Here is a 15,638-nt window from a genome sequence, read left to right as displayed (position 1 = left end):
ATAAATATTTCTTTGAATAGTGCCAAGAAAATATTTTATAGAAAATTAATAATATTTATTTAAAACAAGTACTAGTTTTCTATAATTTAGAAAATGTTACTTGTTTGAAATAAATATTATTCATTTTTTATAAAATATTTTCTTAGCACTATTCCAAAAAATATTTATTTGTATCTAGCAAAATTTTCTAGCAAATCGTATTACTTGCTGTATGAGCAGTTGCACCATCATGCATGTAAATAATACGTCTCCTGTTTAGGGGCAAATCTTCTAATTCAATATTAGGAGGTGCCAACAAGTCAGGCAACTCATATCTCAGAAAATCGAGATAGGTCTGTGCATTTAAACGTTCTGGTAAGAACACAGGGGCTCTATTCTTGAATTCATTCACAAGAGAAACGTATTCGCAAATTCTGATCTTACAGAAAAGTTGGAAATTTATTGGCTATCGTATGGCTATTAACCAATAAACTTGCAACTTTTCTGTTAGAGCGAGTACTTGCGTATACGTTTCTCTTGCGAATGAATTCAAGAATCGAGCCCCAGGTCCTATCTGAAAGAATAAAAAGATGTTTTTGAGTAATTTTATAGTTATTAATAATTTTAATAATTTTAAAGTAATTCAAATAATGTCGAATAATTTTAAATTATAAAAAATATGGAAATTATAAGATAAATCTTCCAAATATAAATTTGTTATACTAATTGTAAGATATTTTAAATTCAGCAAAATTCAGAAAAAGAAACATAAACATGCGGCTTATTAAAAAAATGTCAATTGATGAAAAATGTAAAATCGATTTAATGAAAATACTACCAGTTCTGTATCATAAAAGTATAATGTGGCGGTCTTCCGTCACATCGGACTCCTCCGCAGGTGCAGCGAAGGAAGATAATTTTTGCTTACCTTAGTCGCGTTGCGAGTGGTCTTTATGTAGCGAGTTGACTGCATTTTACTCCCGAGAAAGTAAGCCGCCTATCGACGGTGCCGCACTTTTTATTGCCAATTTGACATTTCGACAGATCTGCTGCATTTCTGGTATCAATCTGTCGCGTACTTTGACACACAAATGTTGTTGCATTTCTACAGGCAATTTGCTGACATTGTTTTCACTTTGGTGTTTGTCGTCAATCTGTTATCAATACTTTCAATAAATCTGCTCGCAGTTCACTATTATTTTGTCATGTATTCTGATGACAGACGTTGCTAAATATTTGCTGAATATCTGCTAATAGTGTTTGCAATGACAAGATATGTTTCTCATTTGTCGCCTTTTTGGCAACAGAATCTGTTGCCAACATTTGTCACAGCAGAAATGGTTATAGGAGCAATTGTAACATTTCATCAAAATGTTTCAGGATGATTGCAGAAATGTTACATATGCAACATTTATTTATACTCTAATAGATACCGTCACAGACGCACGCTTTGCGCTATTTGACTTTATTTTATTTTTTAAAAATAAATTACAACAATAATTGTATCAAGGAGCACAGTAGTGTTTCGCGCTAAGGGTGCGGTCCCATGGACTGATATTTTCCGCGTAACGCGTATCGCGTAACCAATCGGAGACGTTCCGCGTTTTCTGTTACGCGGATTTTGTAATCTCATCGTTCACATGGAACATAAAACGGCAGCAGCGTATCGCGTTTAACCAATGATATTTTTCTATTCTGTTAAAACGTTCCAACAGAAATGCTAAATGTCACAGTTGATTGGTTACGTAAGTTTTTATTACGCAAATTTTATGTCCATGTGAACGATAGGATCTAAATATCACGTAATAATATCGCGTAATATACATTATGTATTGAAAGTTTAGACAGTTTAGTCTAAAATGGATTCAGACTTATTCTTATCTATTATTGCTTTACAAAAACAAATAATAAAAGAAAGAAATAAAACATCAATTTTAAAATTAAAAAAGTTAGTGATGCTTTTCTTATTGTGCCAAAAAAATGAACAAAATAAAATAGTAAAACGAAAATATTGGGTTCATCCAATTTTTTCCAACAAAATGCGGAAACAATATGGAGCAAGTAACACTCTTATAAAAGAGTTGCATTTTCATAATGACGACAAATTCATTAATTATTTTCGCATGAATATGGACACATATAAAAAATTATTAAATATTATTGGACCACATATAACAAAACAAAAATGTATTCGAGATCCAATACAACCAAATACGCGTCTAGAAATATGTCTCCGTTATTTAGCCTCAGGAGACAGTATGAAATCTCTTTCCTATATGTTTCGTATAGGGACTAGTACGATTTCAAAAATTATATTTGAAACTTGTGATGTAATTTGGAACGTATTACAAGATAAAGTTTTTCCACAATTTAATAAAGACTTGTGGGAACATATAGCAAGTAAATTTGAAGAAAAATGGAATTTCCCACATTGCATAGGAGCTATGGATGGAAAACATGTTATGTTACAAGTATGTTAATGTTTAAACTCAACTTTTGTTTTACTTTTATTACATGTTAAGAGAATAATTGTTTTAATGTAATGTACAGGCTCCTCCTAACAGTGGGTCAATTTATTATAATTACAAGGGTCAGCATAGTTTGAATTTATTTGCACTATGTGATGCAGAATATCGTTTTATCGTGCTGGACATTGGAGCAGAAGGACGACAAAGTGATGGTGGGGTATTCAGAAAGAGCAAATTATATTCTGCATTAGAAGAAAATTTGTTGCAAATTCCACCACCAAAAATTGTTAATGTCAGAGGCCCTGTATTACCATATGTAATTGTCGCAGATGAAGCCTTTGGCTTGAAAAATTATTTAATGCGACCATATTCCCGAAGCCAAAATCTTGATCGAAAAAAGAAAATTTTCAACTACAGATTAAGTAGAGCAAGACGTACTGTAGAAAGTTCCTTTGGAATATTAACTGCAAAATGGCGAATCTACAGGAAACCAATTATAGCATCTATTACTTTAAGTAGAAAAATTGTGCAAGCAACCTGCTGTTTGCACAATTTTATAATTAATCATGAAAATAGTTATAAATATTATTCTACTTTAACACCAGTTGATGCAAATGTTGCAAATGAAGCTCTTCAAGACAATATAAATGAAATAAATTCTTACTCTAAAAATGCGGCTATGATAAGAGATAAATTTGCTGATTATTTTGTAAAAGCTGGAGCAGTTACATGGCAATGGGAAAAAGCGTTTCGTAATGAATTCTGAATTTTTTATTTTAAATAAGTATATATATGTTTACTTATTTAAATTAATATAAATATATATTATATAAGTAACTATTATCACTATGCAATGTGGGAAATTCTATTTTTCTTAAAATGTACTTGCTATATGTTCTCACAAGTCTTTATTAAATCGTGGAAAAACTTTATTTTATAATATATTCCAAATTACATCACAAGTTAAACATGTTATACGTTTCATTTGCTATGTAATTACAAAGATTTTTATTTAAAATTTTAGATAAACTTTTAAATTCAAAATTTTCATTTTTTGTGCAGTAAACATAATTTCTAATACATATATGCGTGTGTGTGTGTGTGTGTGTGTGTGTGTGTGTGTGTGTGTGTGTGTGTGTGTGTGTGTGTGTGTGTGTGTGTGCGTGCATGTGTAAACTTACGTATACTTATGTTTAAAAAAATGTCAATGTAAATAAAATTTTTTAATTTTTTAAATTTATATTAAGAAATATAGTATATAAGAATTTAAATATATTAAACAATAACATATAATTACAATAATGTATAGTTTACACAAAATTTGATGTATCTCAACATTAAACTTTTATTTTATAGTTTCTATATACAACTGTTATTGTATATAATACAGTTTAAATAAAAATATAATATAATATAATTTCATATTTGAGTCAATACAAAATAAAACTTATTTTCCTTATAAAAAGGTATTGCTCAGTAGTACAGTATTATAAAATTGCAACAATTTGTTATTAACAAATCTATCACAGTTAACAATACTCTTTGGTAAAACTTAAATTATTCTTTTTCATAACTTAATATTTTCTTTGTACTTGTTTGTTTACTTGTATGCTAAAAAATTTACTGAATTCATTTAGCCTAAATAAAATGCGTATCGATAAATATTGTGGTAGGTCATGCAAAGGGAAACCATCTGGAATAATTTGAAGGATTTATATTTATTTTTAATCTAAATTACAATAATTTCCAATCAATTATTCTTTAATTATTGTACTATTAAAATAGGACATTGAAACAAATTTGAAGTAGAAACAGGTAATTATTTAAAAAATGGAAGTCAAATTAATCATGATTTTATAAAAATAGAATTAATAAACAACTTTATGAACATTCACTGAAAAGGAATACGATGAAACGAAACATTAATAAAATGTTCAAACAAAATCATGTGTAGAAACTATCCTTGTATTATTTACGAATGTAAATTCCACTTGATGCGTATTCATTCAATATTAAATCAATAATATTTCGTCTCTTAATTCAGATTAAAGAGAATCGATACGGTGTGAACTTTGCATGATGCCGATCACCGATGCTAGCCCGCGGGAGTATGAGTGTTTCCTTAAAGTTATGAACGATACCTGTAGGAATAGCAATAAAAATTGAAGATGCGGCTCTGCGCTTCGCAAGCCCAACAGGATGATAGATTTGCCTTTTTTATGTCGAAGGATTCGTCTTTCGGGAGCGAAGGATTGAAATTCGTCGTAGCGCTTCGCACGAGTTGGGGTGAGATGGAAAAGGACGCCGCCGTTGAAGCGTCTCGGTCAATTCTCCTTGTGAGACAATGAGATATAGCTATGCGTAATCGCTTCTTTTGATTTATCTCGTTTTTGATGTGAAACCACTAATCTTGCGATTCGCAAGCTTTACTTCCCTTTAATTAGGTTTGATAGAAATGAGAATGAATCAAATCAACACACTAGACAATGTAAATATTACTGATTTAATGATTCGCGGATCAGACGCTTCGTCTGTTGACACATTGCCGATCAATAAAGGAATGAATGATAAGGAAAAAAAAAAAGAATCTAGCGATGCTTCATCGCCTACGCTGATCAAGAGTCTCGAGACAAAAAGCAGTTAGAATGACGTCGTTATTTTTTTTTTAAAGAACGCCATCCCCCTCCCGGTCCCGACGTCAGCTGGAGAATTTCCGCACTCGGAAATTCCCTTTAACTCGAAACAGTACTATTTCTCTTTATATTTTATATACTTAATATTTTAATTCTTTTTTTAAATAACTTTAATAACTTTTAATAACTTATTAATCTTTTTAATGACTTTAATAACTTATTAATATTTTTAATCACTTTTTACTTTCTTCAATATCTTTAATAACGTATGCTATTAAATTTCTTCATTGTTTTCAAACTCTGCTGCTGTAGCCATTTTAAGAAATTCAATTTGCATCATAACTCTCTTTTTATATGACAAACGATGTAAAGTTTCTCCTAAAGTTTTTAAAAATCCATCAACAGGATCAACTTCTGTAATAAGCATCTTTATAATATCTAATAAAGCACTTTGTAACTGTTGTGATTGATCACCCTTGTGATTAATCCTTCGTTCTGTAAAAATTAAATGTGTATGAATTAAATGTTAAACAAAAAGTAAAAATAATATACATAATCTAATCTGACATATACATAATTATACATACGTTTTTTAGCTGATGAAGTTGATGTTGAAGTTAATGATGAAGTATTATCAAAATTTTGAAATGAAGTTGACGGTTCAGAACATATTTCTGACTCAACATCTGAACAATCGGATAAGTCCTTACTTCTTTTTTCTTTTTCCTTTACAGATATTTTTTCAGGTGTGCTCTTTATCAATGTGCTTATTGTTCTGTAAAATATTAATTAATATTAATTAATTTTATACTATTTTATACTATATTTTATAATGTGGAAATTTAAATAATTGTGTATAACAATACATACGATGTAGTCTGAAATGTATCGTCCAAGGGTCTCATTAGATCAAAAAATCTATAAGTACTTCTTACATCTGTTGAAGCTGCACTAGATCCACTTGGAACATACTGTTTTCCTTTTTTTCTTGCGCGAATATAACAATCACGATGATACTTCCATTTCTTTTGTAATTCTTTTGTACTAATGTTACCTGTTTAATGAACAATTATTTCTAAATCTTGTCACAATTTTAACGAAAACAATAATAAATTCTTAGCATATAAGAATATCTATTATAAATTATAAAATTTATATACACATACTATTAATGGCATTTCTTACTTCCTCCCACAATGCTGCCTTTTTTAGTTTAGATCTTTCTTCAACATTTAATCGATGATCATATAATGGTGGTCTATCTAGTACTGCCGTTATTAAACGTTCATCAAAGTCTGTATTTAAACTCTGAGATGATAGTTCATTGCAGTCTGTATCTTGAGACAATAGGTCATCTTCATCAAATTTGTTCACTGTTAAAAAAGTTTGATTAATACTCTATTTTATATAATTAATGTAAAGTAATACATTTGTTAAGCATAAATATTTATACCAATAGTAGCTACATTATTTTCGTCGATGTTCAAAGCATGAACATTTTCATTGTATTCTTTAAAACATTCATGTTCCAATATATTTTTACAATGATATGCTAGCAGCCAACTACAATAACCACATTTTATTTGCTGTAAACAAAGATAATTGTGTTAATAAATTAAGAACTAAGTAACATAACCTATAACATGATGTATGTTATCAAACCAACATAGAACAAATAAATATAGAAATAAATAAAGAAAAATATAAGAGAGCAAATAACATAACTGTTTACATATTTTTACAGTAAACTCTAAAGTAAAAAATAATATTTTTTAAAGAATAACTTACAGATGCCTCCATGTCGCCTGAGTACCACGCCATACCACGCTCACATAAGTCGCGCAAACTCGCGTACTACGCAACTTTTGAAAACGAGCGTAACAGAAAACGCGGAACGTTTCTGATTGGTTACGCGATACGCGTTACGCGGAAAATATCAGTCCATGGGACCGCACCCTAAAGGTGCCTTTTCACGCTGACGCTTGACGCTCATTTTCAGCGTCAAAAGACATCACGTGACTAAAAATGACGAATGGCTATCTTTATTTTCAGTCACGTGATATCTTTTGACGCTGAAAATGAGCGTCAAGCGTCAGCGTGAAAAGGCACCTTAAGTGTATGTCCGCGCGCGCAGCGAGCAGTGAGACGCGAGAGTGTCTCGCGGCGAGAGGCGAGACATCTATACGTCCCGCACTACCGCTGTCTCTAAAGGCCTAAAGTGTCTCGACGCTCTTCTCACCACTCATGGATGGATAGAGTGGAGAGTAAGCAACACTGCAGCGGGAATAGTCTGGCTATGTATTCTTGAGAGCTCGACATGCTCGAGACTCGATTTCCGACGACTCCCGAAACTGAATTAGTACAAGCGCACATATTGATACACATGTGAAATTCCAACCGCCCGCGTTGCCTGTATCTCAACTTATGCCTGGGCTTAACCTCAGTTTTGAAAAGTGCGACGACATATTCTTAAAAAAATTGCATTTTATTTATATTTATTTGCTCATAAACGTCCATGTTTAACAAAGAAACAATTAATAATAACATTATTTTGAATTATATATATTTTTTTAGTTGATTATTGATAAATATATCAATTAATTATTCTGTTAATTATATAATAGAAATATTCACGTCAAAGAAAAAATGCAATAAAAATGTTTACGCCAGAAAAATAAAACGATACAATAAAAGTATTTATACCAGAAGAATTAAAAATACAATAAAAGTATTTACGTCAGAGAAAAACAAAATATAAAATTTGCATTACTAAAATATGCATATGAAAGTTATAAATTCTTAAGTATACGTTTTAAATATTAATAACATTTATTCTAATGACTAAATGAAATATCATTAACGCGATCAGGATTGATAGTACTGGGTCGTTATCTGTAACGATAAGTCCTGCCTTGCTAAAATTTTTTTCACTACTAGCACTACTAGCAGGAATGCAGAAAATACGTTTAGCTATTCTAGCCATTTTTGGCATAGAACGTGAATGCGTTTTCCACTAAGTTAAAACGTTGTTGAAATCTGTAACAACGCTTATATTAATATATTTTTCTACTTCATCTATTTGGTGGTGATAAGATGGCTGCCATTCTCGAAATTTCTTTGCCAAAGGAGGTACAATAGTGTCTTCTTGCTCGATAATTTCTATATAGTTACACATTTGCCGAATGTCTTGGTAAATTTGTTGTTTCTTATCATCACTTAAAAGTAGAAGATTTTTAAATAATGGATGGAGAAACGTAGCTATATAATGAACATTTTGAAGTTCATTAAATACCTTTTCTGAGGAATATTTCAGCCCGTTTTTCTATCTTTTGTATTGGCTGTAATTAAAAATTTAATTAATAAATTATTTTAAAATAAATGTATTTGTATAAATATACGTATAACTTTAATTAATCAAATTTTTCAAAATTGGAATTATTAAAATAGTGAAAAATTATGAACCTCAATATCAGCACTTGTGACTTTTCAATAATTTAGTAAAGTATAAGTCCAAGGGACCACAAATGGAATTGTTGGCTCTTTTTCTCCCTTTAGTTCGTCTGTGGCATCTTTAAATAATTTTAAAAAATTTATAATCTTCTTTATTAATTGTTTATCATAAAAAGATATTATGTCTAGTTTGCCTCTTTCTAACAGAATATTTGTCACTTTTTCGTATTGAAATTGTAAGGATGTCAAAAGGTTAGAAATGCTATTCCATCTGGTTTCAACATCTTGTTTAAGAGTTTTTTCTAGTCTTGTTACTAAACCAGATCTTTTCATAAAACCAACAGTCCTTCGTGTGCTTTGAATTGAAGATAAAACACTAGGTGTTTCTTCGTTAAGAAAATTCTCAACAAAAGTATGACGCAACGTAGTGCTAAGGCAATGTGCTATACAAGGTAGACGTTCATAATTTTCTAAAGCTTTCTGAATATTGGATCCCTGATCAGTTACAAATGTTACTTTGCTTAATTCAAAAAAACTTATACTGATTTCTGTTAGTTGTTCTTGCATTTCTGATATGATATGTTCACCTGTCTTTGTGACATCTGGAAACTTAGTGGTCAACAATTGTTTTTATATTCCAATTATTCTCAGATTCCTCTACATAGCTGGTTGTTATAGTCAAATAATGTAACTTGCGATAATTATATGTCCAGAGATTACATGTCATAGCACATTGTTTTAAAGCTTCTTTAATTTTTGGAATGATTTCTTGTCTATGTTGATCTGCTATCTGTCCTAAGTACTGAGATATAGTCGTAGGATGTGGCAAAATTGAAGCAGCATCAATCTTGCTATATTTAGCACCTATATCTATTAATTCTTGGGCCAGATCAAGAAAACCCTCACATCCAACAAGATTAAATGGCCGTAAATCTTTTGCACACATTAGCACACATTTATCTTTTACTTTGTCCTTATCATTCTTAGATACGGAAGAAGATGCTTCATTAACTTTGGACCTACATTTATGCCAATTCATTCTCAAAGTGCTATTCTTATACAGGGAGTCCCAGAGCATACTGGTCACTGTTCATAAAAAGGTAGATAGGATCGAGATGAACATAAAAATCCAATATTTATGGGTTTGGTCTGCTAATAATCGAGATATAAATTTTTCAAATTATGCGAATGAGAGCGTGCCCTGCGCGCCGAAGGAAGGGCTCAAGCCGCTCGAGCCATAGCACGACCTACCTCAAGCATTGGCTGCCGGCGGCGGCGGGGGGAAGGAGAAGCGTGGCGTCGTCGCCGTTCCCACGTCTCGCCGCACCGCGCCTAAGCTCGCGACTAGACGAGATGAGGCTGATAGAAAAGCACTGTACGATAGCACGGAACAAACTGGCAACAATTTAAAATAGAAAGAAATGCAGTAGTTAATTTAATTAGAATAAAGAAAAAAGAATATTATGAAAACATGATTGATCATAATAGTAACCCAGATAGCACACGGACGTCCTTAGGACGTCCAGGACGGACTTCGTGGATATCCTGAGAACGTCCTGATTTTATCACGGGACGTCTTCAGGACATCCTAAGGAATAGCAAACGAGCGCCACTTTTTAGTCCTCGGGACATCCTGAGGACAGTCCATCGGACATCCTGAGGACAGTCCATCGGATGTTCTGAGGATACCATAGAATTTTCTCAGGACATCCTCAGGAATAGCAAACAATGACCACTTTTTGTCAGATTTTTTAGATTTTTTTTTTTAGGATTTTTGCTAAATGTATCGATTTTTTATAAGAATTGAAACGTTTCTCAGAAAAATTTAAAAAATAAAAAATTCCGATTAATTTAGAAAATTTTTTAAATATTTCTAAGTATTTTTAACAGTTTTTGAGAATTGAAAAAAACTTTAACAAAAAATTAAAAGTTTAAATTATCTTTACGATAATTTTGTAAGAGGAAGAAGAGACTATACATGTTTCAGCGACAGTTGTACCTGTTAAAGCATGTTTAATCTCTGTACCCGAGAAAACGGTCACCCATCCAAGTATCAACCATTGCCGACGATGCTTGACTTCGAAGACCATACGCTTCCTAACGCTTCGTGATGATCCATGAGTATTTCTTGTTTATGCATACATATTTGTTATAGATCATTACAGTAGATGTTGTCAGAAGGATGAAACATATATAGTTAACTTATATTTTTATAGATAAATATAAAGTTTTACAGTTTTTTAAAATCATTTTTACATATGCGCGCGAAATAGCATGTGGAATAACTTATTAAAAAAACTGTTTTGCGCTGTTAGTATAAAATAAAATAAAAAAATTATTTAATGTCATCTTTTATAATTTTTTAGTATTGCTAATATGCCATATTGTTTCAATAAATGTAGACATTCAATCTGACTTTGAAGTCAACATTTTTACACATTTAATTTTGCAATACATTCTAGAAATACGTACGATATTCAAAGATTTCTCACTTGCTATATTAATTTACCTGTCTTTTTTAAAAATTACTATACGTCCAGGATGTCCCTGAATACTATTTTAGGATGTCCTGAGGACTTTCGTAGGATGTCCTGAGGACTCTCTTAAGACGTCCTAAGGACTGTCTTGGGATGTTCTGAGGATTGTTTTAGAATGTCCTGAGGACTGTCTTAGGATGTCCTGAGGACTTTCAGAATATCATATTCTTAGAACATTCTGGGCTATCTAAAATGTCTGGTATTTATACAGTCATTATATTTAGTTTATTTTCAGACATTTTGTAGCTAATGAAACTCTTTATACAATATTTTAAGAATAACGTTTTCAGCTAGAATACATATATCCTCAGGACATCCCAAGAATGTCCTCAAGACATGAGTAAAATTTCAATTTATATTAATACTATTACAGAATTTAACATTCTAAACTTACTTTAAAAGTCAAATTTATACATAAAATATTTACAATAATACAACTATTATATCCTGACAAAATCCCAGAACATCCCGGGATATATTCAGGATGATCCTGAGGACGTTCTGTGCTATCTGGGAACAATCCCACAACTATGTGGAAATCACTAAAAGAAATTATTAGAGGAGGACCAATAGGCGCGAAAGTGTAGGAAAAATAGATTTTGAAATATTAGACAATAATATACAGAGAGAGAGAGAGAGAGAGAGAGAGAGAGAGAGAGAGAGAGAGAGTAAGGGAGAATTAAATAACTTAGAAAATGAAACAGCAATTTTGTTGAAAGAAGGAACAGAAAGAGTTAAAAAAAACAAAAAAAGAACGAAAAAATAAGAGAAAAATCAGGTAATAATGAAATAGAAAGTAACATTAAAATGTAATATAATTAATAATTTAAGTAATAATTTAATTTGAAATAATATATTTTAACCGTTTGCGTATTTTATGTATTAGAGAGAGGAAAAAAGTGAGAGAAAGAGAGAGAGGAGAGAGAGAGAGAGAGAGAGAGAGAGAGAGAGAGAGAGAGAGAGAAATGGAGAGAGGAAAGAAATAAGAAGGTAAAATATCGGGTAAAATTATTAATTGTTTGTTATAAAAAAAAGGGAAATAGAATAAGGAATATTATTAATTTGATATTTTGCGTACTTTTCGTATTTTACAGTTTTCAGAAAGAGAGCAAGAAAGAGATGAGAGAGAGAGAGAGAGAGAGAGAAAAGGAGAAAGAGAAAAAGAGACAGGCAAAAGGAAGAAATGAGAAAGAAAATATCAGGTGATAATAAAATAAGAAATAACGTTAAAATATAGATAATTTATAATAGGCAATTTTTGGCGATTGTTTGGTACATGTACCAAGGTTGATATTGGTAGGGGTGGAGCTTATCTTGATACGATGTACCACTACTATATACCACTATGAACGCTAAAACGGACTGGTTCTTTTCTCTTTTTTCATACCGCAGATTTGGAAAAAACTATTTTACTTCGTTGCAAGGTATAGCTGGTATCAACCAGAAATGTATCAAAATGGTTAGCCACGCCTTAACCAAAAAGTACCAAACACGCGAAAACGCTCTGGTACATATTGGTACACTTTGGTACATGTATCAAACGATTGCCAAAAATCGCCTAATATAAATAAAAATTTAATTTAAAATAATACATTTAACAGTTCGTGTACTTTACGTATCTAACAGAGCATAAATTTTATCAGAAAAGGAAAGAGATTAAAAAGAATGAAGGGAGAAAGAGAGAGAGAGAGAGAGAGTAAGGGAGAAAGAATTTAAAAAGAGAAGCAGCAATATTCGTAGAAAGAAGGAACAGAAAGAGAGTAAAAAAAAGAAAGACAAAGAGAAAAAAGAGTGTAAGAAAGGAGAAACATCAAGTAATAGTAAAATAAAAAATAACATTAAAATATAATATAATTAATAATTTAAATAAAAATTTAATTTAAAATAATATATTTTAACAGTTTGCATATGACAGCATGAATTTTTTCAGAAAAAGGGATGGAAAGGAAAGAGATTAGAGAGAAAAAGAAAATGGGAGTGAAAAGGAAAACATAAGAAGGTAAAATATCAGGTTAAATTGTTAATTGTTTGAATATTATTTATTTTATGTAGTTGGCAGCCCGCAATTATATATGTTATTGGCTTTTTTTTTTATATTATTTTTTTGGCTATATTATTTTTTTGGCTTATTATTTTTTTGCGCGCGCGTGCGTGTGTAAAATTATGTAAATTTATAAATAATTACATAGTATTATATAAAATATTTTATTAAAAATTATTATTTACTTAATTTTTTTAACTTTTTTTAATACATACATACATACATATGTGTGTGTGTTTATAAAAAATTAAGTTTAAAAAAATTAAGTAAATAATAATTTTTAATATGCTTTTATATGATATTATGTATTTATTTATAAAATTACACTTACACGTTTTTTATTCAAAATTGCAGAAGATAAAGGATAGATTAAAGAAAGGGAAAAAGATAAAGAAAGATAAAGATAAAGGTATTTACATTTAAAAAATGGAGGGAGAAAAAAGGAAGAAAGACGAGGTATATAATAATTATTTAAAAAGCTGTTGCCTTTTTTTTTTTATAAAATAGCATGTTATCTGATATTTCCCTTCATTACTTTTTTTCTTACAATCTTTTCTTCCCTTTCTCATTCTCTTTTGCACTCTATATTCGTTCCCTCTATCTACAGAAGTCATTGTTTCACCTAATTATATTTTAATGTAATTTGCCTATTTTGCCTATATATTTTACACACCCCATCTATCTATTTATCTGTCTATCTATTTATCCATATCTTTCATTTACTTTTATAAAAATTAAAAAATTAAAATTTTATGTTAAAAAAGATTTAAAAGTTTAAAGATAAATTTAAAAGAAATATATTTATAAACATAATTATACAGACATGATGTGCAATGAGCAAAATTGCGCGCATAGAAAAAGTGTCCGCATTTGGTTTTTAAAAGGTTAAAATAATATAATATATTAAATATATTATATAATTCTTTTTTAATATAAAATTATAATTTTATTTTATCAATATGTTTTTATCATAATTTGTTTTTTAATAAAGTTTAATAATATAGCAAATAATTAATAATATAGGGGAGAAGGTGGTAATATATATGGCCATCCATTTATATTTTATTTAATAACTTTGTTAATAATTAATATTTTGAGTTGAAATTTTATGATTATATTTATCAAAATATTGCTCATTAGATTTTCAATTCAAAGTTATAAAATATTTATCATATTATATATTATTTATAAAAATGTAACGATACTGCAAAATAGGCCGAAAAGAAATGGGAGGATAAATATGGCTAACACAAAAATAAATGTAAAAAAATTGGTTTTGTTTAAAAATGCCACAGTATTTTGTTAGAAACATATATTTATATAAAATAAGATGTTATATCGAAACAGATGATTTTTATTCACATTTAATGGAAATTGAATAAAAATAATTTTAAATCTAAAGAACTCTATTATATAAAAAATTTGAAAAAATGAACAGCTTTAAATTAAACCTTTAATCGATTTATCGAGAAATTTTGTCGAAATGGAGATCTCGAAAGTGACTATTACTAGCACACTTAGATGGCCATATTGACAACATCCTATATCATCGTTCAATTTTGTATAACTCGAAATATATACAGCCGAATAAAGAGTTAAATAATAAAAAAGTTCCCAAGTGTATGTACATACATTTGGATGATAATGCGGTTAAGTTTAAAAAGAATGAGAAAGTATGTGTAATTAAATGTTAAAATGTACCTTAAAAAATTTTCGAAATCTTTAAAAGTAAAAGTGCTTTATAATAAATGTTGACTGTTGTGTTTTGTCATATTAGCATCTTTATATAACAGTAGGCTACTAAACAAATGATATCATAAATAATTATTAAAATTCGTCAACTAATAATGGAGTTAATATGGGTAGCCATATTATGTCCACGTTGGCTATATTACCATTTTCTCCTCTACTATATTAAATGTGTATCTAATACATTATATATATTGTAAAAGTCTTTTCCAATATAAAATTATAATTATTTTATTTTATTAATGTAATTTATGTTTTTTAAGTTTAGAAATATAGTAAATATTATTCCAATATAAAATATTAAATTATAATTATTATTTTATTTTATAAATTTGTTTTTTATTAAAAATTTAATAATATAGTATAATATATATTTAAGATGGTTCTCCAAAAAAATCATTTTCTTAGAAATTTTTTGAAAATTGAACTATATCTTAATGAGACTATGATGCATGCAAAAAAACTAAAAAAATTATGAAAAAACCTATGAAATATTTTGTAAAATATTCATTTTATTTTAATAATATTATGCATAAAATAAGAAAAAGAATCAATTGATACAAAAAACCACAAAACTGTTTTTACAAAAAACATGATATTAATAATTATATTTTTTATATAAATATGATTTTTTTAAAATAACTATGTATATTTTTGACATTATTACCTGGTTTTATATTTGTTTTCCTTCTTTTTCTCCCTTTCTCTTCCTCTTTCTCTCTCTCTTTATCTATATATTTTTTAAAAAGCACGACATTGTTTACTGTATAATACAGAACAT

General features: G+C 29.4%; 2 protein-coding genes across 2 annotated transcripts; one reads left to right on the top strand and one right to left on the bottom strand.

The window, feature by feature from the left end:
* The first annotated feature begins 1,196 nt into the window (after nt 1-1,196).
* LOC118646292 (protein ANTAGONIST OF LIKE HETEROCHROMATIN PROTEIN 1-like) lies at nt 1,197-3,509 on the top strand. Its single transcript, XM_036288878.1, has 2 exons — nt 1,197-2,450; nt 2,530-3,509. Exons 1-2 carry the CDS (start codon nt 1,839-1,841, stop codon nt 3,211-3,213), a joined length of 1,296 nt encoding a protein of 431 aa, XP_036144771.1. The 5' UTR covers nt 1,197-1,838; the 3' UTR covers nt 3,214-3,509.
* A 188-nt stretch (nt 3,510-3,697) lies between these two features.
* On the bottom strand, nt 3,698-7,074 carry LOC118646219. Its single transcript, XM_036288634.1, has 6 exons — nt 6,869-7,074; nt 6,534-6,666; nt 6,247-6,453; nt 5,951-6,134; nt 5,668-5,855; nt 3,698-5,575 (listed from the first exon to the last, which is right to left on the bottom strand). Exons 1-6 carry the CDS (start codon nt 6,899-6,901, stop codon nt 5,355-5,357), a joined length of 966 nt encoding a protein of 321 aa, XP_036144527.1. The 5' UTR covers nt 6,902-7,074; the 3' UTR covers nt 3,698-5,354.
* Nucleotides 7,075-15,638: the final 8,564 nt, after the last annotated feature.

Source organism: Monomorium pharaonis, chromosome 6 (genome assembly GCF_013373865.1).
Source record: "Monomorium pharaonis isolate MP-MQ-018 chromosome 6, ASM1337386v2, whole genome shotgun sequence".
NCBI classification, from domain to species: Eukaryota; Metazoa; Arthropoda; class Insecta; order Hymenoptera; family Formicidae; genus Monomorium; species Monomorium pharaonis.
Note: the sequence above shows the minus strand (reverse complement) of the source record. Positions and strands in the feature narration are given on the sequence as shown.

Coding starts and splice junctions, on each gene's coding strand:
- LOC118646292 (XM_036288878.1), top strand. CDS start 1,839: ATGGATTCAGACTTATTCTTATCTATTATTGCTTTACAAAAACAAATA. Junction 2,451..2,529: donor GAAAACATGTTATGTTACAA/GTATGTTAATGT, acceptor TGTAATGTACAG/GCTCCTCCTAACAGTGGGTC.
- LOC118646219 (XM_036288634.1), bottom strand. CDS start 6,901: ATGGCGTGGTACTCAGGCGACATGGAGGCATCT. Junction 6,135..6,246: donor AGTAAGAAATGCCATTAATA/GTATGTGTATAT, acceptor TTCATTAAACAG/GTAACATTAGTACAAAAGAA. Junction 5,856..5,950: donor GATACATTTCAGACTACATC/GTATGTATTGTT, acceptor AATATTTTACAG/AACAATAAGCACATTGATAA.